The 26,658-nt window shown below is 37.7% G+C and overlaps 1 protein-coding gene across 2 annotated transcripts; it reads right to left on the reverse strand.

Annotated features, from left to right (window-relative positions):
* Positions 1–3,954: 3,954 nt before the first annotated feature.
* UBXN2B (UBX domain protein 2B) lies at positions 3,955–26,658 on the reverse strand. Of its 2 annotated transcripts, XM_056110853.1 has the most exons (8): positions 26,526–26,658; positions 20,157–20,257; positions 16,416–16,560; positions 13,813–13,896; positions 12,919–13,028; positions 8,957–9,094; positions 4,799–4,960; positions 3,955–4,562 (listed from the first exon to the last, which is right to left on the reverse strand). In XM_056110853.1, exons 1-8 carry the CDS (start codon positions 26,619–26,621, stop codon positions 4,400–4,402), a joined length of 999 nt encoding a protein of 332 aa, XP_055966828.1. In that variant the 5' UTR covers positions 26,622–26,658; the 3' UTR covers positions 3,955–4,399. The 2 variants fall into 2 exon arrangements, with proteins under 2 accessions (XP_055966828.1, XP_055966829.1); XM_056110854.1 differs by lacking the exons at positions 3,955–4,562; positions 4,799–4,960 and adding an exon at positions 12,348–12,438 and having other exon boundaries at positions 8,984–9,094.

A 26,658-nucleotide genomic window follows, 5' to 3' on the forward strand; every position in this document is an offset into this window, starting at 1 on the left:
GTAGTAAAAACATAAGCAGCAATGGGAAGTTGAGAGAGAACAGTGTATCTTGGTTCCTTTTCTGTCCATCAATAAGTTACTGGGAATAAAGACATATGAGAAATGTCACTCACGTTTAAAACACCTTTCAAGCCAAAGAAACAACAAATAATTCTGAAAAGAATGTTTAGAGTTTCAGTAAAAAACATTTCTTTATTGGTAAACACACTTTAAAACTTTTTGATTATATACATCATGCAAAACACCTAACCTCATACATGGTTGTGCAACTGTCTCTGTGGCATGTCATTATAAAGATGTTTACAAAGTGTAAAAGTTACAGTCTACAATAATAAACACTCAGGAAAATGACTCCAAATAATATAAAACATTGAAAATGTACCACTTTCAAATGAAGTATACAGTATTGTTTCTGTCTTCTGGATGTTTGTCTCTTTTAATATAAACCTCTGTATTTTGGAAGACATATACAAAAATGACCATAGTTTTTTGTGTGCATTGACAGGCACTCTGTCAAATTAATACAAATTTAGAATAATTTTACTAAATTTGGTTAATTTCCTCCATCTGTTAATCCAAAACAGGGCAGTGCCCTTTATAATGTTCTTTAGTTGCAACATAAATTATTTCCTAGACAGATTTTGGTTTTGTGAACATATAATTTACCCCCTGGTAATTCTTTTATGAACTGATACTTAGTTATATATTCTTCAGCCTGTTTCAAATAATAGAAAGAAACAATGCTTCCTTCTAAGGGGGGGATTTAGGAATAATCTTTTTCCACATTGTGGTTGTTCCAAGGTGGCAGAATAAGTACTTTTAAGCCATGGTAGTTATGGCAGAACTTATCCTTAGGTAAAAATCCCTAACAGATAAATTCACCTTGAAATAACCTGAGGCCCTAGAGCAAAGGTGAACTACATATCCCCTATTATCACATCCTAATCAACTGGCAGTGAATCAGCAGGAAGACCTCAAAATACAGAAGTAACTTTGAAGTTGGCAGTGGAAGAGGTAGGAAGAATTGAGGCACATAACAAAAAGAGCCCCAAGACTGCCTTGAACCCTGCTAATAGTTATATGAACGTTAATGGAGATATGGAATGTGGCAGAGAATAACAAAATAGATATAGAAAATATCTAAAATATCGTGAACAGATGTTTAGTAGGAATAAAACATTAAAGGTACTACCAGTGAGGGGTTGGAAGGAAATGGGGAATACACTATTGGAAACTGAAGAAATAGATTCTACTTAATAGTGAAAAAAAAAGTTTAGTGAAATTGTGTACTGCATTTATGTAAAAAGAAGTTGCAAGTGATAACCATACATGTAGTTGGTGATTTCTAAGCAGTGTAGAAGCTATGAACTGCTTTCTGTCGATAACTGTAAAATGTTTGAGGATATAAAAGAGAGAAAAACTGTAAAATATAAAAAGAACAGGTATTGACAACTTAGAATTTCTTAGCCCACTCAAATGGCAAGAGATTTTTAAATTGAAGAGAATCAACTGTCAGTAAAGATAATGGTATAGTAGTAAAATACTTTGCTACTACTTCAGAAAGATTGAAAAAAAAAAAGGTGGGGGTGGGAGTGTCCGAGTACCAGTAACACAAAAGTTCCTTGGGTAGATTAGGATGTGACTTAAAGATAGTTCAGTCATCCTAGAAAATAGCCAGATCAGAGATACAATTATCAGGGAAAGATCGATGAAGTTTCTGGGCAACAGAGTGGATGGAGTGGATCTCTGTCACTTTGAGATATAGACATTTCTTGAGCAGACAGTGCCATCTTAAACTGAAAGGGAAAGGAAATGAAATTAAAGAAGGTAGTTGGATTTCCTGTAGTTCTATAGGCAAGAAAGAGCTGTCAAAACTACTCAACTTCAAATATCTGCTTCCTTTCAAAAGAAAAGAACTCAGAGAGAAGTCACAATTTTAAAGGATGGAACCCAGAGCCATGAGTTAGCTTTGGTAGCAGATGTACTTTATCTGGCTAAAGAAAAAAACGATGGCTCAATATTCTTTATAAGGCAGGAGTAACTTTAACGATTCTATCCTTTAACTATACTATTCCTATCCTATAATTACATTTGTGAGCAAATAACTTTCTAGGTTTATAGAAACACAAATGGAGGACTGTATCCTAGGAATCATATCCAGGTCTTCTCTTATGGTTAGCTTGTTTGAGTTTGAGATTTGAAATTTCTGAGCTGGTCTATCTGTGGACCTTAAATTAATGATAAAATGGGCTGAAACTTCAAAATACCTTTGGAGTATCTGACTTTATTTGGGACTGTTATATATCTTTAGGGGTGTGTGTGAAAGATAGAACGGCCTCCTAAAATGTTCAAGTTCTAAACCCCAAATTTATGAATTCGCTATCTTAGATGGTAAAGAGGATTTTTGAAGATGAGATAAAGTGTGAGATTATCCTTGATGGATATTCCAGGTAGGCCAAATGAACTCACAAGAATCTTTGTATGAGAAAAGCAGGAGAATTCAAGTTGTCCGTGAAACCATAAGGACAGAGACAGAGGTCACAGTGACCAACCCAAGAGAAAGGACAGGAGTATCTTCCACCAAAGAACAAATTCTCCCCTGGAGTTCCCAGAAGGAAGCTGTGATATGTTACTTTACAGGACAAAGGGGGCTTTAAAGATGTGGTTATCATCTCTATGAACCTTAAAGATAATCTTGAATTATGTGGAGGACTCAATCTAATTATACAGTCTTTAAAAGCAGAGTTTTCTTGACTGCTGTCAGAGATGTAATGACATAGAAGGGTTAGCAAAAGCAATATGGATGGCTCTGAAGACGGAAACAGGTAGGGGTAGTGGGTTGGGGAAGGGTGAGGGGTGAGGTCAAGAAAAGATACTGGAGAAGCAAGAAAATGATTTTTCCCTAAATCTCCTAAAAACAACCGGAGTTTTTTTCTTGAGTCCTGTTAAGACCCAATTTGAATGTTTAACCTACAAAATTATAGTATCAAATCTGTGCTATTATTTTAAACCATTCAATCTGTAGTGATGCATTAAAGCAGCAACACAACTAACCAGGCATAGTAGTTAAAATGAAATCTACGTGGGGAAAAGAACAGGCTTTTTTGTCTGTCAGGAAACACATGGCTCCAGCAGGAATGCAGACACTTATGCTGCTAATTCTTTAGGACAAGTCTGACAAAACCTATAACCCTGTATTTCTATACTAGTTTTGTCCTGGAGTAGAATGTATTGAGGTTGAATACTCAGAACACTGTTTTGTATACATAGTAAGTCACCTAGGAAAATGTGTTGGATGAATAAATGAATGTGATCAAGGCAGGTTCTGGGAGGAATTGTAATTTTTCTATATTAAGGTACCATTTTCCAATTCCTACTAGGAACTGCTATCTTTTATATGTCTGCTTCTAGTTCATGCTGGTTACAGTTCTCTAAAATACAAGGGCAAATTGTTTTTTTTTAAAAAAACTAATATTAAAGCTAAATCAGTCATTGAAAATATATATATATATATTAATAGGAAAGTAAATTTTATATAACCAAAGTATTTCAAAATCATGATATACTTTCTGGTATAAATGTAGCACTGTAGCACTGTCCTCCCATTGTTCATCGATTTGCTTGAGCAGGCACCAGTAACGTCTCTATTGTGAGACTTGTTACTGTTTTTGGCATACTGAATATGACACAGGGAGCTTGCCAAGATCTGCCGTGTGGGCGGGATACTCTTGGTAGCTTGCTGGGCCCTCTAAGAGGGATGGAGGAATTGAACCCTCCAAGGCAAGTGCAAGGCAAATGCCCTAATTGCTGTGCTATCACTCTAGTCCTGGTGATTCAAATAGCTCCAGCAAAAGTTTTTGTTTTTTTTTTTTGGGGGGGGGGGCTCAGAACCACACCCAATGGGGTTCATTGCTAGGATTTGCTCTCTGGGGTACTAGAAAGGTCATGTGGAACCAGGAATCAACCCAGCCCTCTTCATACAAAGCATGAGAACTAGCACTTTGAATTATCTCCCCAGCTCATCATAAGAATATTTCTCAATGGCTGCTGACCAACACAGCCTCAAGAAACTTTATTAGAATTTTATCAAGCATATTTATCAAATGGGGTCTTGGTAATTTTGCCTGCAAACAGATACTGCTAAATTAATACCAGTATGAAAAACAGTGGTTTTGCTTTAATAGTTAAAAGTTATTAACCAAAACTGGTCTTTCAATTGAAAACATATATATATATATATATATATATATATATTAATCCAAACTCATCAATACTAAGACTGGCTAAAAGAACAAGAAAAAAAATCTGTATAATAAAAATAATTTTTTTGTGTTATAAATTTTCGTTATTAATATGGCACAATATCCTTCCTGTATGCTATTGCATGATAGGAACAGTATCATTTAAGTTGCTGGAGAATCACAGTGTTAAGAATATCTGCTTCTTGTAGTGTCAGATTTTCATCTGTGAGCTCTTTGTTTGGAAAGGAAGTCCCAAGAATAAAGTCAAGAGTGGCAAATTCAGGACGGGACTGTACAATAAACTCTCGAACATCCAGGATCCTGAAGAAGATGAAAAATAATTTGATATAAAAGTTTTATTCAGATAAATTTTTATCTAAAATTAGATAACAAATGATTCAATCTTACTTAAAAGTACAATTACTTATTACTTCAGTGAGTGGATTCACCTGAGCTTTATAAAAATAAAACGTGCCTTTCATATTCTTCATTATTTAGTCACATACAATTTTAAACAGACCAGAAACCATGTGTATATCAGCGAACTGGAAGCTTACCTGTGTGTAATGTTGAATCTTTGTATCAAACGACTCCCATCAGCTAACCTGATTTGAATTTTTGTTGTTGGCACTGAATCATCAATAAGAACAACTGCATTAAGTATTGACTTGTCCTCTTCTTCAGGGGAGGAAGGTGTACTTATTATTTCAGGTGTAAGGCTAAGAAAGAGTTCAAACACAACTCTGAATACATAAAACCTAACACAAAGTGAACAGAGTAGAATTACTACTTAGATCTATCACTGATTCTGACTTCTGAATAGCAACATGGTTTCTTTTGTGTTTCATATAATTCATCCAACCTCTTTCAATATATTAAAGTAGCTTTGATACTAATTCTGATATAATTTATACAAACTCTTTTCCAAAAGCTTAATTTAAATTCTTTCCTCTTCCATTCTTTGGAAATTTTATGAGTGTTTAGAGTAATATTCTTTAGACAAAAATCTGAGCAAATGAGTTTATGTCAAGGAATGTTTAACAGAAGACTTGCTCTCAAACCCAATCTATGTCATCTGTATATACTTGAGTACATAAAGGAAGGTCTTTGAATTTCAGTTCTATTTATAAAATAATATGGTTATATGGAAAATAATACTATTAGGAATGCCATACCTGTAAATCCTAAATACAATGTTTCAATAGGTACTAACTACTTCTATACATATCAACACTAAACTAATATTCTGGGTTTAGTATTATTTAAAAACCTCTGAGGTAAGTAGTTACTTCTTTAGAAAAGAAAAGTAATTCCTAATTTAGTGATGAGTATAATATTATATGTTATATATATGGTAATTATATATAAGTTCTAAGAATTTTATGGTACCATAAAATAAAATGCCCTTCTTATCAAATAACTTGATACTAAATAAGGACATCCTATGGCACAGGCCTGATTCATGGCCTTTAGAGTTGCTTTCTTAGTTCCTTGTAATCCTAGCAGGATAATCTATATTAAGATGAAAGTGAACATTAAAAATAGAATGGTTAAGTAGTTAAACAAATCTAATTAAATGCTTTGATTTCATTAAATCTTATTTTCTCTCAGTCATCTCAAGAGATTTTTTTGAGTCTTGATGTTTATTCCCTCAAATACCATGATTTAGATGGATTTATGTAATTTACTTTCTTTTGAAAAAAAATAAATATATTACATTTGCTAGTATAAAAGTCATGGAACATTTGAGATTTAGTTTAGTATAATCCTAATTCACTATGTTTCTTACTTCCACCCAAAATGTTTTTCTCTTAAATATATGTTAAGTGGTAAGATTAACTGCTAACACTTTCCACTTCTTAGCTATTTACTGATACATATTTTAGAATGGATTTCAGCATATTCAGATTAAAAAAGACAATGATTCTTTCAATCACTGGCCATCTATTATTTGCTTGTTCCTTTTATACCAGGTCATGGGTAATGCTTTCCATGCACTTAGGTTCACGTTATAATTAAATCACAATATAAAGTATGTTAGTTATCATCTGGGTATTGCTGTTTGTACCTAGATAATCAGCTATGAAATAAAATAGAAATATTTCTATTTTTGTCTTGTTTTATTTCTTTTAAATTATTTCCCTATTCAGTAAAGAGTTGTCTAGAACTCTTGGAAAATGTGCCATTTAAGTTATTTTCTGCATAAAAGATAAAGACTACCTTTCTTAGACTCCCTTACTATGATTCACATGATTTTTAATTTCCAACAAGCAAACAAATGCATACTTGCAGGACGTTAATCACCCCAGAATTGAAGCCATCAGGTATTCTGATTATAAAGGAAATGGAAATATCTGACTCAGCAGTGTGATGAGATGAATAATCTACCATCTGGTCCAGTGCTTCATGAGCACTTAGTTACAAGTGGGGTTACAGGAGAAACTATATTTGATTTTATTTTTTTAATAATTTTTTTTATTTTTTAAGTGAATCACCCTGAGGTACAGTTAGAGACCTACAAACTTTCATGCTTATGTTTCAGTCATACAATACAATAATTGAGTACCCATCCCTCCACCAGTGCTCATTCTCCACCAATGTTCCTAGTATCCAGCCCCCCCCCCCCCCCACCTCTGTGGCAGGCATATTTCCTTTTATTCTCTCTCTCCTTTTGGGTGTTGTGGTTTGCAATAAAGGTATTAAGTGGCCATCAGGCTCGGGAGAGGTTATATTTAGAAATTTATATGTTGTGTTTGTTTCCCCTTAAGGAAAGCTTGGTTTACTATTTTTTTCCCCAGAAATTCTATAAGATATTTCAAATACATAAAACGAGCATATGTATTCTGTTTTATACAACCCAAAATTCCAACCAATATAGTTAACAATATCATTATTACCAACGCTCTTTATCATTCTCTTCCATAATTTCTTTCTGGGGGAGAAAGACATTTTCTCTGTCTCTTTTATGAGGAAAGAGGCTAGTAGATGCTGTAAAGAATTGAAATCACTGACAATAATAATTGCTCTTTTCAGCATCTTCCCCTTACATTACCTTCTTCAATTCTAATTCTGGAATAGCATTTTTTACTACTAGAGATGTTCATTCGAACATTAATCCACATAATTTACCAATATGTTGTTTATAAAAGAATATGTATGAAAACAAAGAGTGAACTGGGCATTTTAGTTATGTTTTATCTTTAAAAAGATAATAATAATATTATAAAAAAAGAAACATGGCAGTCATAATTTTAAAAACAAAGAGAGGATAGAAATATGGAGCTGCTTTTAGCTATCTTAGAGCAATAAAAGATGAGGGAGAAATTTCCAAGTACTTATGTTTAGACTGGGCACAGGACTTGAATCCTAAAACTCCCAGGTCTTCCCTACATGTCTCAGAAACCAGGAGTAAAAGAAAGGGAAATGAAAGGGAGGTGAGAAACAGAGGCGGAGGGTCAGCAGCATGTTAGTGGTGGTGGGCTGCAGGAACTGTACAGCAATACCATAAACTTTAACATGATTACAAGCATATTGCACAAACTATAATTAAAGAAACTAAAGAGAAAAAGGAAAGACAAGTTTAAAGAACCACAAGTGATGATTTCCTACACTGAAAAGTGAGAGGGGTCTGGAAATCCAGTGGCACAAGGCAACTGAAAAGGAACAAAGGAAGCATAAAACTGGAGACTTGCTAAAGCTGCCTTTCACAGCTCACTTACTGTATACGGGTGGATAAACAGAGGCTGACCTTTGTCAATAGTTTACGAGACTTATGAAAATACTTTTCGGCCAAGGTTATTATAAGGCAAGTCTACTCACATATGATGCTATGAATATTGATTTTTCAACTGTTTTTGGCAATATTCCAAAGATTCTTTGGTGTGTTTCCTTTAGCCTATAATCGGAAGACCCAGGTTTTATATGTGTTTTATACACTGGACTTCCATAACTAGATGAAAGCCTTTGGTGACTAAAGATTAATGATTATTTAATGGTTGGACAGGTATGCTTAAACTTGTGATCCAACATATCTGCTGTTTACCTAATTCAGAAACACTTCACAACTTTCCTATTTGAATATATGTATTAAGAAATATGCAATTTGGAACAAGGATAAAAACTCTGTAGAGACAGAGTGACTGGTTTGAATGTCACATGTTAAACATCACTGAGCTTAACATTTACACAAGATGCTGGATAAACTGCGGTAGCTACAAAATAGAATAAAAACAGGACGTAGACGGAAGAGTTATTGTGAAAAGTGAGATGTTGAGGGGCTGGAGAGATAGGACAGTGGGTAAGGTGTTTGCCTTGCACGCGGCCGACCCTGCCGACCTGAGTTCGATTCCTCCGCTCCTCTTGGAGAGCCCGGCAAGCTACCGAGAGTATTGTGCCTGCATGGCAAAGCCTGGCAAGCTAATCATGATGTATTTGATATGCCAAACACAGTAACAACAAGTCTCACAATGGAGACGTTACTGGGCCTGCTCGAGCAAATCGATGAACAATGGGAGGACAGTGACAGTGAGATGTTGAGATGATGTGCACAAACACTTAGAGGATCAGTAATGTTGTAATTATTAAGTATTAGCTTCTAGTTATCTATCTGATGAGCACAGTATTTATTCATAATTCATATTTTTGCTTTAGTGATTAATTTTTTTAAAATTCTTGTTTAACAAAGACATGTACTTTTTCTCATTTTCAGATGTTACCTTCCAAGTTTTTGTCCTTCTCCACTAAAAGCCTTGAATCTCAATCTAGGTTTTACGTATTCTTGATCTTGATGATCTTCCATATCCAAATTTACTTGACCGCCATGAACCAGTCTCTGAAGTTCCAGGGGAATCTCTCTTTTAAAAAGAGGGGAAAAAATTAAGTTAATTTTTTTAAAAAAACAAAGTACAGGGGCTGGAATGAGTACAATGAGCATTTGACTTGCATGTGGCTGACCTGGGTTCAAACCCCAGCACCATAAGTGGTTCCCTGAGCACTGAAAGGAGTGATCCCTGAGTTATACAGCAGGAGTAAATCATGAGCACTGCCCGGTGTGACCCCAAAACAAATAAAAATCCCCCCAAAACAAAAAACACCCAAACAAACAAACAAACAAACAAACAAGAAAGCTCACAAAGTGCACAGATAGAATCACCATCAATTAAAAGAACAGGTTTTGCTTGAGTTATAAGGATTCCTGTAGATATTTCCTTCTTAAAATCGCACCAACAGGATCAGACTTATTTCTGTCTCCCCCAAACTTTGCATTATATCCTAAACAAAGTCACTGTCCTCCCGTTGTTCATCGATTTGCTCAAATGGGCCCAGTAATGTCTCCATTACGAGACTTGTTGTTACTGTGTTTGGGATATTGAATACGTTATGGGGAGCTTGCCAGGCTTTGCCATGCCAGCAAGCTACTCTCAGTAGCTTGCTGGGATCTCTGAGAGGGGCGGAGGAATTGAACCCGGGTTGGTCGGGTTGGTTGGGTTGGCTGTGCAAGGCAAACGCCCTACAACTGTGCTATTGATAAATATATATATATATATATATATATATATCACACACACATATATGAATCATGTTATAATTGTGATTCTCAAATTAGGAACTTTTTTGTGGTCACACTGATCTTTGTGTGCTTCTAACATTTACAATGCTAAATTATAAGAGGAATTTTAACATAAATTCAGACTATAAAATTTCTATGATGGCATAATTATTAATGGAGATACTTATTTTTTAGGTAATCTGGTGGTTCTCCACTCCCGGAGGGTCACCGTATTGATGCTCAACGTAGTGTGGACACCCGATCGGCATAGTGCACTAAAGCCCAGAACTCCTGGACTCATGTGATCCTCCGGCCTCAGGCTCCCGAGTAGCTGACTACAGGCACAGGCGTCTGCCTTGCACACAGCTGACCCGGGTTCAATACCTCAGCCCCTCTTTGAGAGCCCAGCAAGCTACTGAAAGTATCTCGCTGGCATGGCAAAGCCTGGCAAGCTCCCCATGACATATTCGATATCCCAAACACAGTAACAACAAGTCTCATAATGGAGACATTACTGGGCCCATTTGAGCAAATCGATGAACAATGGGAAGACAGTGCTACTTATTTCTTAATTGTCTGGAGGACATTTTGAAACCCAAGAGGGGTATTTTTGACTGAGGTGTGGTCATAACCATTGTAATTATGTCTAATTTTAAGACAACTTATCTTCCTTTATTTCTTTGATATCCCTGATCTATTTTATATCAATTTTTCTGAAAATAAAACCAAAGACTGGTATTAACTGAGTTCTTTTTTGCTGCTGCTGAGGTTGTATCTGCTGTGGTGTCAGGGGTTTCACAGTGGATGCCGTGCCAAGGTCAGGGTTTGTACATTCATTTGCCGTGAACCAAAGAACATCAGCAATGCTGTATCACACCATGTAATGTGGGAGATGCCAGGTATTGAACTCACAGCCTCACAGATATGACAGGTGTCTTATTCAGCCACATACCTAGGTCCCATTATAATTTTTTTTAAGGATAATGGTGATGATTTTAATAAAGATTATGTAGTTGACATCCTTGTGTCAACAGTGATAGGCGCACGCAGCCGGCCTGGCTGAGCCGGGACCGATTCCTCTGCCTCTCTCAGAGAGTCTGGCAAGCTACTGAGAGTATCTTGCCAACACGGCAAAGCCTGGCAAGCTACAGGTGAAATATTCAATATGCCCAACACAATAACAAGTCTCACAATGGAGATGTTACTGGGCCCGCTTGAGCAAATCGATGAACAACGGGAGGACAGTGCAACAGTGCTACAGTAGTTGGTTGACATCCACTACCTGACAGCAATTAATATATTTTTAAGTCTCTTCTAAGACTGGTTTTGGGCAGCTGGATAGATTGCAGTGAAATCTTGCATGTGGCTGACCAGGCTCAATCCCCTGCACCACATATGGCTCCCTAAGCACTGCCAGGAGTGACCCCTGAACACAGAGCCAGGAATAGTCCCTTAGTATTGCCCGTGTGGCTCAAAAATATAAGAAATCGGGTTTTGATCATAACTTGTACTTGATATGCTGTGACTCAATTAAAAAGCTATAATTGAACATTGGCTTACAAAATGATTTTTATTTATTTTTTTGCATTTTGGGTCACACCCGGCAATGCACAGGGGTTACTCCTGGCTCTGCACTCAGGAGTTACTCCTGGCGCTGCTCAGGGGACCATATGGGATGCTGGGACTCGAACCCCGGTCAACTGCGTGCAAGGCAAATGCCCTACCCACTGTGCTATCTCTCCAGCCCCAATGATTTTTATTTAATAATAAATTTTGGTCTGCATTTTGATGAATATATGATGAGTCCACCATTTGAATTTATAGGGTAGTATATTCAGATGAGAAACTCTCAAGTCATTCCCAGTTCTTCTGAGTGACACTGCCAATTTCCAAGTCCACAGCTTAGAATTTAATCAGCATATCCTGTTTTTACCATCACCACATACCGCCTCCTAGCATAGCTTCCCATTTCTCACGCTTTTCTTTTGGCAGTGCCAGGACTTGAACCCAGAATCTCATACATGCAAGCAACATCTTCTATGCCACATCCCTGATCCGTCCTACCTCCCGCGACGACTTCAGTGTACTGCTTATATTTCTTGCTTTTTAGTTGGTACCCTGGTATTACTTCTGTACAATTCAATTTCAAAATTTACAAAAATTTATACAAATTAGCCTCCTAAAGTATCTTTCAGAAGTCCTAGATTACCTCAACTCTAATGCATTTCATCTTCACTTTAGTCATTGGCCTTAAACATATTTCAAAAGTTTGGAACAATCCTATCTTCAATTCTTGGATGCAGTCTAATTACACTTACCTCTTCACTGCTACTTAAAGCTCCCAGTTCATCACTAACTTAATCTTTAATTTTACTTCTACTTAGGAAAGACAGCATTGTCAACTAGTGAAAGTATGTACAGAAAAGCTTTTATTATCATAGCAAAAAAATCACTTGATTCCTTATGCTTTAATAAAAAGAGTTGGGGAATTAGGATGTTCTTTAGATTAGAGCTCTGCGTATCAGGTTGACTTGCACAAATTATAGCTTCCAACTAACCTTTTGAAATCTTCTGCCAGCAGTAATGCCACTTTAAAAGATTTCTACTATAAGTTGCTGAATCTCAGGCATACATGCAATAGGAGTCACCCTGTCAACAGTAAGCAGGACAGTGGCTTAGTGCACGGGCAGCTACATGCTAATCAACTCAATGATTTGTTACATTAAGATACTGCTTCTGGGAATTGGGAATATTACTTTGTCAGGTTTCAAAGGGCCTAACACAGGCCAGAGGACCAGTATAGAGGTTATGGGGCATGCCCTGCATGCAGCCAACCCCAGTTCGATCCTTCATACCACATAGTCTCCTGAGCTTTGGGGTGTGGTCCTGAAGAACCCAGAGCACAGTAGGTTTGGCCCTGCCAGGGTGACCCAGGTGATTCCAGGAACTGCAAGGCCCTCATACTGAACTGCCAACTAGGTTGGCCAGGAAGGCAATTGGGGTTTCCCTGAGTACTGCTTGGGAGCATCACTACCCCCCTGCCAAGGGACCAATATTTACTACGCCCTTATCCCCAAAGCTGAGAAGCAATGACTTACGAACAGCGATATAGCCCTTTTAGGATCTTACCCTTTCTTAATAGATTCCAGAAACTGAGCATTAATTGGGTCATTGTAAGGTCTCAATTCTCCATCATCTAAACTGAAACCATTGCTCCAGAGTTTAAGCAAAATCTGAACCTTTTGAGAACAGGAAAAACAGAGAAATAAAAAAATGCACTTGCATTAATATTAAGTTTCAAATATTATATTTCACAACATATTGAATCAATTAATTTAATTTAAAATATGAAGCTGTTTAAATTATTCTTTATTCTAAAGCTTACATTTAAAGATATACATACCATGTGTATTTGCTTAGCAGATTATTTAATTTAAAAAATGGAAAATGGCAGAAAAACCAAAAGTTCCAGAGCTGGACCTTGGCAGAAAATAATTTATCTGGCTAAATGGAAAAGCAAAGGCAAGAGAGCATTTAGGTACCTGTCTTCTTCATTGCTAGCTAAATTCTTCTTTGCTACAGAGTTTAAATATCACACTAATGGGAAAGACAGAATTTCTTGTGACTCTCCTACCAAGGATAAACCATACATGCTTAAAATGAAAGTGTAATTCCAAAATTTCTAAAAGCAACAGAAACAAAGTTAGATATTTCTAGGCTCACAATTCAGTTCATTCTATAAAAGTGAAAGTCAAAGAGTTTATAGTAACTGTTATAAAATACACATAAACTCATCTTTACAACTTGATCTTCAAAGTATGGGGTATTTCAAAATAGCTATGGATCTCCAAGTATGGGGTGCTGGGGTATACAATATAAAAATTGAAGCAAAAAATTTAAACATTGTCTTTTTTATTCAAGTTTTAAGAATATAACAAAGTGATAACAAGATTTTAACTTTAAATCAAATTGTATATAAGTATACACATATTTATAATTTTTCAGTTTGATTACTGTACCTACATCTTGCAGCTGATTTTCGCCATAGATGTATTCAGACCTCTTACAAAAGGAGTTGCCCAATCTGTAACCTCCACCTGAAAATGACTAAATATATAATAAATGAGCTACAAATTCACTAGAGTTTATCAAGCAAGATAATAATGTGATATTTTAAAACTATGATTATGAGTAACCAAAATTTTTATTAAAATACCATGCTAGGAGGGTTTGCAAGAGATTTTTTTATGTCAAACAAACCAATTCATTATCAAGTATAAATACATCTTAAAAAACCACTAATATTTTATGATGTCATAATAACAATTTAATGTCTTAAATTACATTTCATAAAATAGGAGGTTCATAAAGGCAGAATTTTTAAATAGGATATCGGTCTATCCTGAAGCTCTCTATTTTTAGATACTTTTATTCAACTGTAACACATCAACTACAATTTTAATATGCTATATACTAATCACAAGATAGGGCAGCTTATTAAGTAAAAGTACATCCTATTTTAAAACCACCATTTATGCCATGATTGGGCTTTCAGTTATGATACTGTTTTCTTTTCTATCAAAAAAAGTATATGGTTCTCAAATTTTCCTTACAAAACTACAAGAACCAGAATCATTTTTGACTTTTCTGAAAGACAATTCCAAGTTGCGGGTATGTAACAATGAAAACTAAAATTTATATTCCATTTAATACAGAGGATCTTAGAAATGGATGTCTGCCATAATTCTGAGAGGCACAGAAAAAAACACGCCAGATCCTGCTGTTTCCAGGTTTCCAAGCTCTTTTGACACTTGAAGACAGGCACCCTTCTGAGTACTGGTCCCTAGATTGGTAGTTAATAACCACTTCGGCAGATTAATGACTTCAACATTTCCTCTGATCTGGGTTTTTGGCTATGCTTAGTGTGTGCTCTTGATGGTGCTCCAAAGACCATATGCTGTGTGAGGGAACAAATGTAAAGTAAGCACCTTAATCCCAGTGATATCTTCCCAACTCAGTTTTCAACATTTTTTTTTTTACACTGGGTATGCAAACTAGAAAACTTCTCTAAATGATTTTCAACACACACACACACCCACACACACATACACCCCCTCCCCTCCAAACACATTACATTACAGAGATGCTACCTTTCTTTATTTTTAAGTTTTTAATTAAGGCACTGTAATTTATAGTTATTCATAGTTGAGTTTCAGGCATACAATCTTACAACACCATAGGGCTAGAGAGACAGTACAGCAGGTAGGGTGCCTGCCTTGTATGTGGCCAACTTGGGTTTAATCCCTACAAGCCCAGATGATCCTTGAGTTCTGCCAGGAGTGATCCTTGAGCACAGAGCCAGGAGTAAGCCCTGAGAACCACAAGATATGACCCTATGACCCCCCAAAATAAACAACAACAACAACAACAACAACAACAAAAAACCAAAATTTTCAGCACCAAGCTTGTCACCAGTCAACTTCCAATGTCTCCAGTTTTCCCTCTTACCTTCCCAGGCATTTGGTTATTGTAGTTTAGATGCAGTGCTTTCAGTTCTACTGGTTCTGTGGTTCAGACATATGTGCATATATAAATCACTGATGTGTCTGAGGGCCCTACCCAGTCAGTGCCCCGTTACCTTCTGCTGCCTCTTTTAGGGAGCAGAGTAATCTTGATATGCCCAAATGATTTTGTTAAGGGAAGCAAGGTTGAAAATGCTAATTTTAATTACAGGACAATTATGAACTAGAAGACACAGCATTAAAAAAAAAACAAAACAAAATACCAACAGGATGTTAGCTTATAGTTACAAGGGCTGTATGAAAGTTTTAAAAGAAATTCAAACGATACAAAAGTAATTCAATGGAGAAAAGAGAGCCTTTTTAACAAATAAATGATTGTAAGCAATGAGACATTCTTAAGTAGAACAGAGAGCCTCAATATAAACCTAACACAATAAAAGTAGAAAAAAAAATACTGAAACTCATGGTTAGGTGAAATGCTTTTAGATAAGACACTACATGTAATTCATAAAAAAAGAGAAGGGAAATATTCTAGGAGAGAACAATCTGCAAACCAAATGCCTGTCAAAGAGAACTATCAAACATTTAAAAATAATTCCATTAGAAAATGAACAGAAGTCACAGAGATGCATTTTACAATGCAAGGCCCGGCCCAGAAAGTCAGCTCACTAGACTGAGTGCATGTTTGGTTCTTGGCACCACATGGTTACTACTTGCACTCCACCCCCAATCCTGAGAACTGCTGGGTATAGCCCCCAAAGGACCCTCAATAAAAGAAACCACAAGGCCACGCGAAAAAGGCTAATTTGTATCAATATCCATTAGGATAATGAGAGAAACTGAAGAAAAGGTACAAAGGTTCTGTCTGCTTTTTAATTAAAAATTCCTATGGAATCCATAATTCTGCCATTATTTCAAAATAAATATAGAGGTTGCATACAGCCTCAATTTCTAAGCATTTAATAGATCTTAATCTTATTAAAATGAGATAAATATTCAGAACATAAATATATATATACAGTTAGATAATGTTTGTACACATAATAAAAATTATAGAAAACAGATACATAAATAGCAGATTTAGCTTTAAAATTTAGCAGTTACCTTAGAACTGTCATCACCTTTTGTGGCTTCACTCAGAGGAACAGCACCATGTTCTTTTGCCTCTTTGAAAAGTTCATTTACAATATTCCCAGTTGAGGGTCGAACTTTATGTGATCCACTGTATTCGTGTTCACTTGAATAGAACCTTTAAATATTAAACGACATGAACAGAAACTTAAAATATATAAACTATTTTAAAACAAAAAGCTACATAATCTTTAGAAATAATGTATTTAAAGACTAACCTGCATTACTTGTGAAAATACTTAATTTTCAAAATGGAATTAAGGAACAAAGAGTAACGTAACTATATTTTAGCTCACACAGGTTTTCTTGCAGAGATTCAGGTTCTAAGCTCAGCAACTTGCACTAAGGAGTGAAATATGTTTGGGGTAAAGCTAATAGAGTACTTTTCTTTTTTATATGTGCCCCTAGGTTTGATCCTGCGCACTGAAATTTTTTTTATGATTATAAACTATTTACATCCTACAACCCAGTTGCAAATTCACATTTAATTTGTTGTGGATAAGACAAAACCATGGGGGAAAATTTACTAGCACTGGATACAAGAAACTGAGGTCACTTTCAAGATTTTCCCCATAGTACATGTTAACGGGAGAGGAAAGCAAGAAAGACTCATGAAATCTTAATTCATTTTAAGAAAAAATGCACCTGGAGAACAAGTGGTAATGTTTCCTACTACAGCCCCTTCTGCAGTTCTTTCACTTCCTGTCTTAAATCTCTGACACAGCAAAGTACTGATTAGCTCATTTATGGTTAACATTTAATTTCCATTTAAGATAATTTTTTTTCCTTTTGGGTCACAACCAACAATGCACAGGGGTTACTCCTGGCTCATGCAATTACTCCTGGCGGTGCTCGAGGGACCATATGGGATGCTGGGAATCAAACCCTGGTCAATTGCATGCAAGGCAAACGCCCTACCTCCTGTACTATTGCTCCAGTCCCTAAGATAAATTTTTACCCACCAAAGGTCATGTAAATATTTCTTTCTTTTGTTTTAGCCTTTTAAACTTAGATTCATAAGCCATTCATTTTTTCCTTTTTCATTAAGAAGACCTATATCCTTGAGTCTTCTCTATCTGAATATATCCGATCATCAGAACATTTGTTCAATATATTGAAAACAGCCTCTCAAATACTTTCTTTTGTTTTTGGTTTTTAAGCCACATCCAGCGAGGCTCAGGGGTTACTCCTGGCTCTACACTCAGGACTTACTCCTGGTGGTGCTGGGGGGACTATATAGGATGTCTGAGATCAAACCCAGGTCGGCAAGCGTCCTAATTGCTGTACTATGGGTCCAAGCCTCAGATTTAATAAAAAGGTATCAAATCCCAAATACATTTTTCAGCACTCCATTACAGTTCAGAACTGAATTCAAAAATACCTCATTAAACTTCTGTAAAACTAAACCTGCTTCCCACAAAAATCTCAGCAACAAATAAATTTTCCAGTATTCCAGATTAAGGATCTTGAGGCCATCACTTTGTCATTCTTAGTCTCTACATTCCTTGTTACCAAGTTTCTACAGCAAATTCTTTGAAAATATCCCAAATTGTTTTCACCCACTTTCCTCCTCCATTTCACTCACAACACTCTAATCCAAAAGTTGACACATTCCTTAGATTACTGTTTTCCTCTTTGTCTCCTTATTCTGTTCTCTGCACTATTAATTTTAGATTGCACTGCTATTACTATTTCCCTAGTATATAATGATAATACCCTGGACTTATCAAGAAAGTCGTATCTAAGTCTGGCTACAAAAGTTATGGGGCCCAGTACCGAATGAAAAGGAGTCCTTTTGTTCAAAATCTAGTAATTTCAAGCGAGGGCAGGGGAGATGGCGCAAAAGGTTGCAGTGCATACTTGGCAAAGGCTTCCAGACAGGATCTCCTGGAACATTGCTGGGAGAGACCCCACAGTACCAAGCTGGGGTAGCTGCCTCTAGCACTGCCAGATGTGGCACCCTGCTCCCCTAACACAAAGAATCTCACGACAATGAGAAAAAAAGTTAAATGAAGATACTTCCTCCCGGCTCCCACTACATACACACACAGACAGAAAAGAAGAAGGAATGTCAGATTCCTTCCCCATGCCTGGTCTCCTTTCATGCTTCAACTCCCAGACTCAGATGCCTAGAAAGGACCAGGTGCCCCATAAGTAGCAAAGAAAGAGTGAAACCAATGGACCCTCTGAACCCTAAAGGGCTATAGCCCCAAGACATCAGGCTACTTTTGGACAGTTTTTCCATAGATTCTGTACCTATGTTTGTAATTAAAGGTATAAACCACGGGTTTGGAGAGATGGCACAGCAGGCAAGTTGCTTGTCTTGCACACAGCACACCTGGGTTTGATGCCCAGAATCACCTCTGATGCCCCCAAGAACTGCTGAGAATGACCCCTGAATGTACAGCTAGGAGTAAGCACTGCGCATAGCTAGTGTACCTCCCCAAGCAACCAAACAAACAAAAAAAGACCACATGCCTAGAATTTCAGATAGTAAACCAGTACTGGCTTAAATGGTCAGTGATAAAATAAACATTGTGGTATCTAGTACTTCCCCCAAAAGCTGTCATGAAAAGAGGCACTGTTCTCTGTTCCAAAGAGTAGATATGAGACAAAAACGGAAGGAGTTGCTGCTGGCACCCCACACCTGACAGAGCACACAGGGCAGTGCCCGAGACGATGAGCCAAGATCATAAGTTGTGGGGGAGCGTGAATTCAGTGCTGTGTTCAACACTGAATATAAAATTTGACACTATAAATTCAGTGTCAGGAAAATATCATACTTAGCAAAAACGGGGGGGAAAAGATCATTAATCTTTTTTAATATTCAGAGATTTTATTTTATTATTAGTTTTTTACAATTATGATCCAGGTGGTATGGTAACAACAGTGTTAACTGTTTATGGTACTGATTTGCAAAGGTACTACGCCTCCAGCTCTATTCTTCTGTCACCCCAGTCTGACTTTCATTCCCTCCACTGTCTGTTAATCAGTTTTATAATCTGAAGCCAAGTTTGTCACTGCTCAACAGTGTAGGGATCTTAACAAGAGCAAATACTGAAAGTCCTCGTTAGGATATCTCTTAGTTGATGGGTGATCATTCAACCAAAGGTTCTGGACAGGTTCTTGGAAGTTATGGAGTAGAGGACAAGACATATATGGGCTCTCTAGAAGGACTTTAAAATACACAAATGTCAAATAAATCTGAGTTGGGTTAAATTCCCAGCACATGAGGCCAAAGCAAGGCCAGGTGCATCACCTGGAGGCACCCAGCAGTCCCAGAGAGGCCTGGGTAGCCGGGGACTGGAGAGCTCAAGCTGCCTGACTCCTCAGCCCAGCACTGAACTGTCAGCCTGTTTGGCTGTGAGCTACCTGTGCGGTGAGGGACCAAGGAGATGAGCACTGTCTTGGAGTGAGTCCACCCCCTTGGTCCCAAATTCCAAAGGCCATTTAAAATAATTTGGAATTAGTGGATTATAAAAGGGATACACTTTTTTTCCTTTTTGGGTCAGAACCGGTGATACACAGCGGTTACTCCTGGCTATGCACTCAAGAATTATCCCTGGCAGTGCTCAGGGGACCATATAGGATGCTTGGAATCAAACCTGGCTCAGCTGTGTGCAAGGCAAATGCCCTACCCACTGTGCTATCGCTCCAGCCCCAAAGGGATACACTTTCAAAAAGCACAGTGAGACAAAACCAAACAAGGCTTACCTGTGAGGTGTTTTTGGGCTTTTAAAGACGGATGCTTGAGGTCGCTCGGACTTGGAAGATTTACATTTCATATCATCTTCATATAATTCTGCCAAGGCCAACTACATAATAAAGGATGTGTTATAAAGTGTAGCCCAAGAAATAAACTCTTACACAACTAGACGCTATGAGTAGAAGGTCACCTTGTAAGCAGACAGCTAAGGAAAATTAAAGCTGCTTCAACACAAGATGCAACTTGCCCCCCCAGCCCCCCAAAACAAAACAAAACTCACTGGCCCTCTCATATAACTAAACAAAATGCCATATACACTAATACAGATTAAAGCTAAAAACAATTGTTTAATAATTTTTAACTATTCACCAGTTTTAAAAACTTTATTTGGTAACAGCATTATCAGAACTGGGCTGAGAAATAGCTCAAGAGCTGAGTGCACATGCCAGAAGCTTGGGTCTGACCCCTGAGCACCAACCAAGTCAGAACCAGCCCGAGTACTCAGAACCAGAGGGAAACACCCCCACAAAATCCTGCAGTTGAACTTGTAATGAGTTTTTTGGGGGCTTCCCAAGTGATGCTCAGGGGCCCTTCCTGGTGATTCCTGGACACCTGAGCCAGTGGTTCCATGTCGGGCCCGAGGATGCTATGTTACGTGAACCCTGTATGCTTTGGATTACCAGGTCCACCCAGTGAGTCTCCTTGGCTGTGTGCAGGTGTGAACACTGGTTGCTGGTCTTGCATAGAGCACACCTGGGTTGCTGGTCTTGCACACTCCATGGTGTTCAGGGACCATGGAGTGCTGGGGACCGAATCAGGATTAGATGCATATGTTTTAAGCCTGGGATTCTCTCTCCAATGCCTTAAAAGCTCTTTAAGATGTTTCATACTAATGCTAGCTCACTCTCATCAGATACTATGAAATTATTTCATTAGCCACTTAAGATTTCAAATCCAAGCCCATAAAAACAATTTCAAAATTTATTCTATTTAAATATCACACACATAAAATATACATATTCAGGAAAATTTAGTTTCTGAAAAATAAAATAATGAATTTATTATATATATGTATTTATATATATATTTATGGTTTATGTAACAATTAGAAAGCATTATAGATATGTAGCTGGATATTTTAAAAATGAAATACTAAAGCATAGCTTCTGAAACTAAAATTTTAAAAATGCTACTCAAATATCTTAGTGTGGCTTAGGAAACTCTGTTGCTATTTTTAGCATCTTTGAGCAATTAAAAAATTTCCCCCTAATGCCATTGTGGCTTTTAAATTCTAACTAGCAGGACCATAAAGCTTGAGAACTTTTTTTTTGTTCTTGTTTTTTTGAGCCACACCCCGCTGTGCTCAAGGCTCCTCTTTGGTTCTGTACTCAGTGACTCCTGGTGATTCTTAGGGGACCATATGCAGTGCCTGGGTATTTTCTCTGGCCACAGGGAAAACTGTGCATAAATAAGCAATTGGTAAAAAGCTATTTGTAGAAACAAATATTAAAACTACCTGCAGGGCTTTTAATCCTTAACAGGGAAAGAGGAATAGGAATATGCATACATAAAAAACAAATCAAAAAGACCACTTCCCCTTTCTGTATTTTTTCACTGCTGCTCACTCAATATACCAACTTGATATTTTGAACATGGTGATCTTCCTAAAATTTCTATTATGTATACTTTATAAATATTTATATGAATTATATGAATAGTACTTTGCACTCTAAAAGAACTGAATCAATATTCTTTAGGGGTATCCCAAACACCACCACCACCACCACCAAAAAAAAAAAAACCCTCAAAAACCCTAAAGAACCAGTTTATAACTATCAATGTTTATTTTTCCCTAAGAGGACTTTTCTTCTGTATGGTCTTTTTTTACTCTATAAATCCCCCTAAACCATCCAAGAAACCTTCTCTTTTATTTAAAAGAGCAGAAAAAGAGCCACAGCCAGATAATGAGATCCTGGCCCTACAGTTTACAGAAACTTTAGCTCTTCTTTCTGTTATATTATTTCAGTCCTATGCACCGCTCTTCCTAGTCCCATTAATAGAAATGTTACCTGGATTTTAAAGGCCCACCAACCATCTGGCCATCTTTTACAAAGCTCTTTTAGTGTCAGTAACTAAAGGGTACTTCTTTATATAGGGGTGTGGAGGGGGTGGGATGTACCCAGGAGGCCGAGCAACACTGAACCTGATCAACAGATGAACAGTTGAGAGCCTTGAGGATGCAGATGCTCCTTCAGCCCTGAGCTGAGGTGCTGTGACTACCAGGGTTCCACTCTGCCATGCTTCAGAGAGGACATGCTCTGGGTGCGATGGAGTATGGGGAATTTAACCGGGGTGAGCCTGATGTCTGTGTTAGCTCTCTGGCACCTAACTGGTTATTTTCTAAATACTCATAACACACTCAGCTCCATTACTGACATTTACATTATATACTGTCATTACTTGTATATGTTTCTAATTCCCCCTATATTTTATATTTTAAATATCTCCAATTATTTCAAATACAGTATGTTATTGGTATCTAACAAAGCCATGTTGAATTAGCTAAGATTGTATTTGCTAGAGTCATTGTATCTAGCTTTTTGCTTTAAGAAATTTGATTAAACATTGTCAATCATATAAGCTTTCTTCTGCGAAATAAAGCAAACAATACCTTTGACTCTATGGAAACTGGGATATATATTAGCAACATAGGAATGTGGAGAAAATTATAGTTAAAATAGGGAGTTCACATGCCTAAAAAGTCCTAATTAGTATTGATATATAATACATTCTTAATAAATATTATAATAGAGAAATTTAACTTATATTATTTGGCATAGCAATAACACAAACACCAGAAGATTAAACTGATTAAACTGATAAAATAAAAAGTATACCTCTGCACTGGTCAAACCCAAAAGACCAACAAAGTCTCAAATAGAGACAAAAAAATCCTTTTTTCAGTATTAAGCAATGTAAATTATAATGAGAGTATTACACAAGTTGGGCTACTAGAATATATAGATACTTCAATTATATAACGTGTGTATAATAAAGAAGGCATAATCATTTCTCCTAAATTTGAAGGTGAAGAGAAACCCGATGATAAAGTAATTGAGAGTGGGGAAATAGAGTATGTAGCAAAAGATTCTCACTGGAATTCTTTGTGTCTCCAGTCAGAAGGCAAAATGAAGATTTTTTAAAACCCAAATAACAATATCAGTATCATCCGGCAGTCTTATTCCTCATTCCTCCCTAGTCAACCAGTAGAAATACAGGTTTTTAGAACAGAGCTATTTTTCTTTTGATACTATTCTTAAAGAAACTGGGACAGAAGCAAACAACCCAGGATATATATGAACTCGGGAGCACCAGAAGATAAAAAGTTTCTGAAAATTGTTGAGAAGTACGAATGGGCCCTGATATTTTAGGTTAGAACGGTCACTAACAGTCCTGCCCCTAAATGTGCCACCTGAACATATCTCACTGCAGGTTGAGAGGAGAGGGAGCTAAGATTTACTAGGGCTTTGACAGCCACAGATTTTTCAAGTCTGTTCTGAGAGACTCTTCAGCTACAATTACTCACCCTTCCCTCCAGTGATACCTGAGGAAACTCTTCCAGATTTACAATGACAGATGCTACACTAAGTGGCAGTTAAGATAAAAATACTTATGGGGACTTTCGCTAGTTCTAGTCAGTTATACATCACCCTTTCCTGCTCTAATGCCGTAAAAACTCAGAATAAGCTTCTAGGAAAGTCAGAAGACTTTACTGAAAATTGAATTTATCTTAAGATAAGCAAGGCTAGATAAAACAATAATAACATAATCCAAGAAAAAATAAATCAGTATCAAGTAACTGCTCGAGGCAATCGATGAACAACAGGATGACAGTGATACAGTGATCAAGTAACCAGGTGGGAATAAGAATTTTATTCAACTGCTTTAAAATCATTTGATATGTACTCTCTATTTCTTCATGCAACATCATTTTGATTGTTTTCAGATTTCTTTGTAACTTCTTTACATTCATATTAAACTCTAAAGAAAGATTAATACTCAGAAAAGATTAATATTTAAATGTACTTTATAACCACAGCCCATACATTTAACAAAAATTGGTTATCTACCAACCTACCTAGCAGAAAGTATGTTAAAAGTTGAAAAACAATACAAAACCCTATCTGCCAGTTGATGGTGGAAATAAAGTCAGCCCTAAATTAGGGATATCCACTAAAGTACTTCCATTCACATATATTATTAGCCCATTGGATTAAAGTCTATAAATCTGTCAAGCATCAGACAAACATTAACTAAAGTACTACTACTTTCACATAAAATCAAGAAACAAATTTGAATTAGAGAAAGAATATTAAATGACAGTTTTAACTTGAATGGCAACAAAAAAACTAAACAGTGAAAGATACAGTATTTTCCCCTTTAACAGTAAAGGCAACAACTACTTGCCTAGCAAGTACTGGGAATTTGCAAAGACACTTGATGTGCACTGTTAAATCTCTAACACCATCACAATCACTCCTAGTTCACAGTTAGAGACACTGAAGTTCAGAGAGATTAAGATGTTTCCCAGTGTTTACAACTATCATGTTGCTGGGACCATGATGCAAATTGATGTGAATTTGATCAGAAACATCATTTCCCCTCAATATTTCATATAGTCTCTGAGTGATGATAGTTTACCATAGAAAAGGTATGGCAGAACAAGAGCTTCCTATCTCTTGATTCTATTTGTCACTACCGAATTTATTAATACCACTGTATTCTAGCTGAAATTTGTCTTTTAAGCTCACCCAGATTTCTCCATTCCCCAAAGTCCTCCTTTTATGAACTGCTTCTTTTGGCACTTACTCATATTTCACCTAAAAATGTCAGGTTATGTAGATTCATATTTATTCTATTTCTGTGAAAAACATATATATATATACATATAGTCACACCTGCCAATACACAGGGGTTACTCCTGGCTCTGCACTCAGGAACTGCCCCTGGCTTCAGCAGACCATATGGGATGATGGGATGGTGGGAATCGAACCCGGGTTGGCTGTGTACAAGGCAAACGCCCTACCCGCTGTGCTATCGCTCCAGCCCTTTTTTTTTTTTAAAGGAATTTGTGACTCTCAACATTGTACATTAACAGTGGACTGTTACTGTACTATTACCTTTCTGTATAGTAGAGCATTAGATGACTGGGGACTGACCACTTTTCTTTTGTTGTTGGTACAAAGTGGAATGAAGGTGCAAATATAAACAGAACTTTTCCACGGAGGCTTGTGGATTTCATGTCATGTATTTTTAATTATAGCCCCTTTCTGATGTTTAGTTATGGAAAATTATCAGTGATCCTAGTGGGAGGAAAAGAAGAAAAATCTAAAACAAGAAAAAGCAGTTTTAAGTATCGAATAGGGCAGGACCTGGTACAGTTGTATGTAGCTAACACACGTCAGTGTCCTATGACTATGTAAAATTTAATTTGCAAAATCTTTTCCCTACTTCTTATGCTTCATGCGGCTGTGGCTTATGCAGCTAGGTTGTACGGCCAGAGGATGAGTACTTGGAGTTCATCCTTTTAAACAGAAAAATGGGGTTGGGGGTGCCAGTATAGCAGGTAGGGCGACTGCCTTGCCTACAGCTAACCCGGGTTCTGTCCCCCGAACCCTCTAAGGTTCCCCTAGCTTCCCAGGAGGTGGATCCCTGAGTGTAGAGCCAGGTTGTGGGCCCCTAACAGAGAAATTAAAACAAACAAACAAACAAACAAACAAAAAAACACAGAAAAACGACCTGATGAAAAAGGAACCATCCAGCCAGAAACCAGCCTCCAAGACAAACATTAACGAGATACCTTATTGTTTTATTGCAATTATTATTATGATTTTGGGTTTGTGACTACACCTGGCAGCGCTCAGGTCTTACAGCTGGCTCTGATGAGCTCAGAGATCACACGCCTGACATTGCTGGGGGACCAATACGCGGTTGCCGGGGACCGAACCCGGATCGCCTGCAAGCCAGGCAACCGCCTTAGCCGCTGGACACGTAATTTTTTTTTTTTTAAGGGATCTTGGAATTCTCCATCGCCAGAGTAAGGCGTTCTTCTGCATCCAGTCCACTAAAGGATGCATCAACCGGGACCCCCCCGCCCAGCCCCGACCCCCCAGTGCAAGGCTCCCCGGTCGGCACGGAGGCGGGTGCAGGCGGCACGCGGGCGCTGGTTTCCCCCACGCCGGGGGGCACAACGCGTCGCTCCGGGCTCACCATTCCGGCCCACGCCACGGTCGGGGGACGCACTTGCTCAGGGGTGGCCGGGGCGACCTCGCCAGCGCCCTGCGCACGGCGCCCCCCGCCTCGGCTGCTCGCCGCACCTGCAGATCCCGCACGCTGGGGGGCCGCCGGCCGGCCGACCCCTTCTCGCGATCGCACGGCTCCGCTCCGCCGCCGCCGCCGCCACCCTCCGCCATCTTCCACCCGCTCTCCCCCGCCCCGCACCGCCCCCTG

The sequence above is a fragment of the Sorex fumeus genome, unplaced genomic scaffold (assembly GCF_029834395.1).
Source record: "Sorex fumeus unplaced genomic scaffold, SorFum_2.1 ptg000002l, whole genome shotgun sequence".
Taxonomy (NCBI): Eukaryota; Metazoa; Chordata; class Mammalia; order Eulipotyphla; family Soricidae; genus Sorex; species Sorex fumeus.

Coding starts and splice junctions, on each gene's coding strand:
- UBXN2B (XM_056110853.1), bottom strand. CDS start 26,621: ATGGCGGAGGGTGGCGGCGGCGGCGGCGGAGCGGAGCCGTGCGATCGC. Junction 13,897..16,415: donor AAGGTGATGACAGTTCTAAG/GTAACTGCTAAA, acceptor TTATATATTTAG/TCATTTTCAGGTGGAGGTTA. Junction 13,029..13,812: donor GCGAAAATCAGCTGCAAGAT/GTAGGTACAGTA, acceptor TGTTCTCAAAAG/GTTCAGATTTTGCTTAAACT.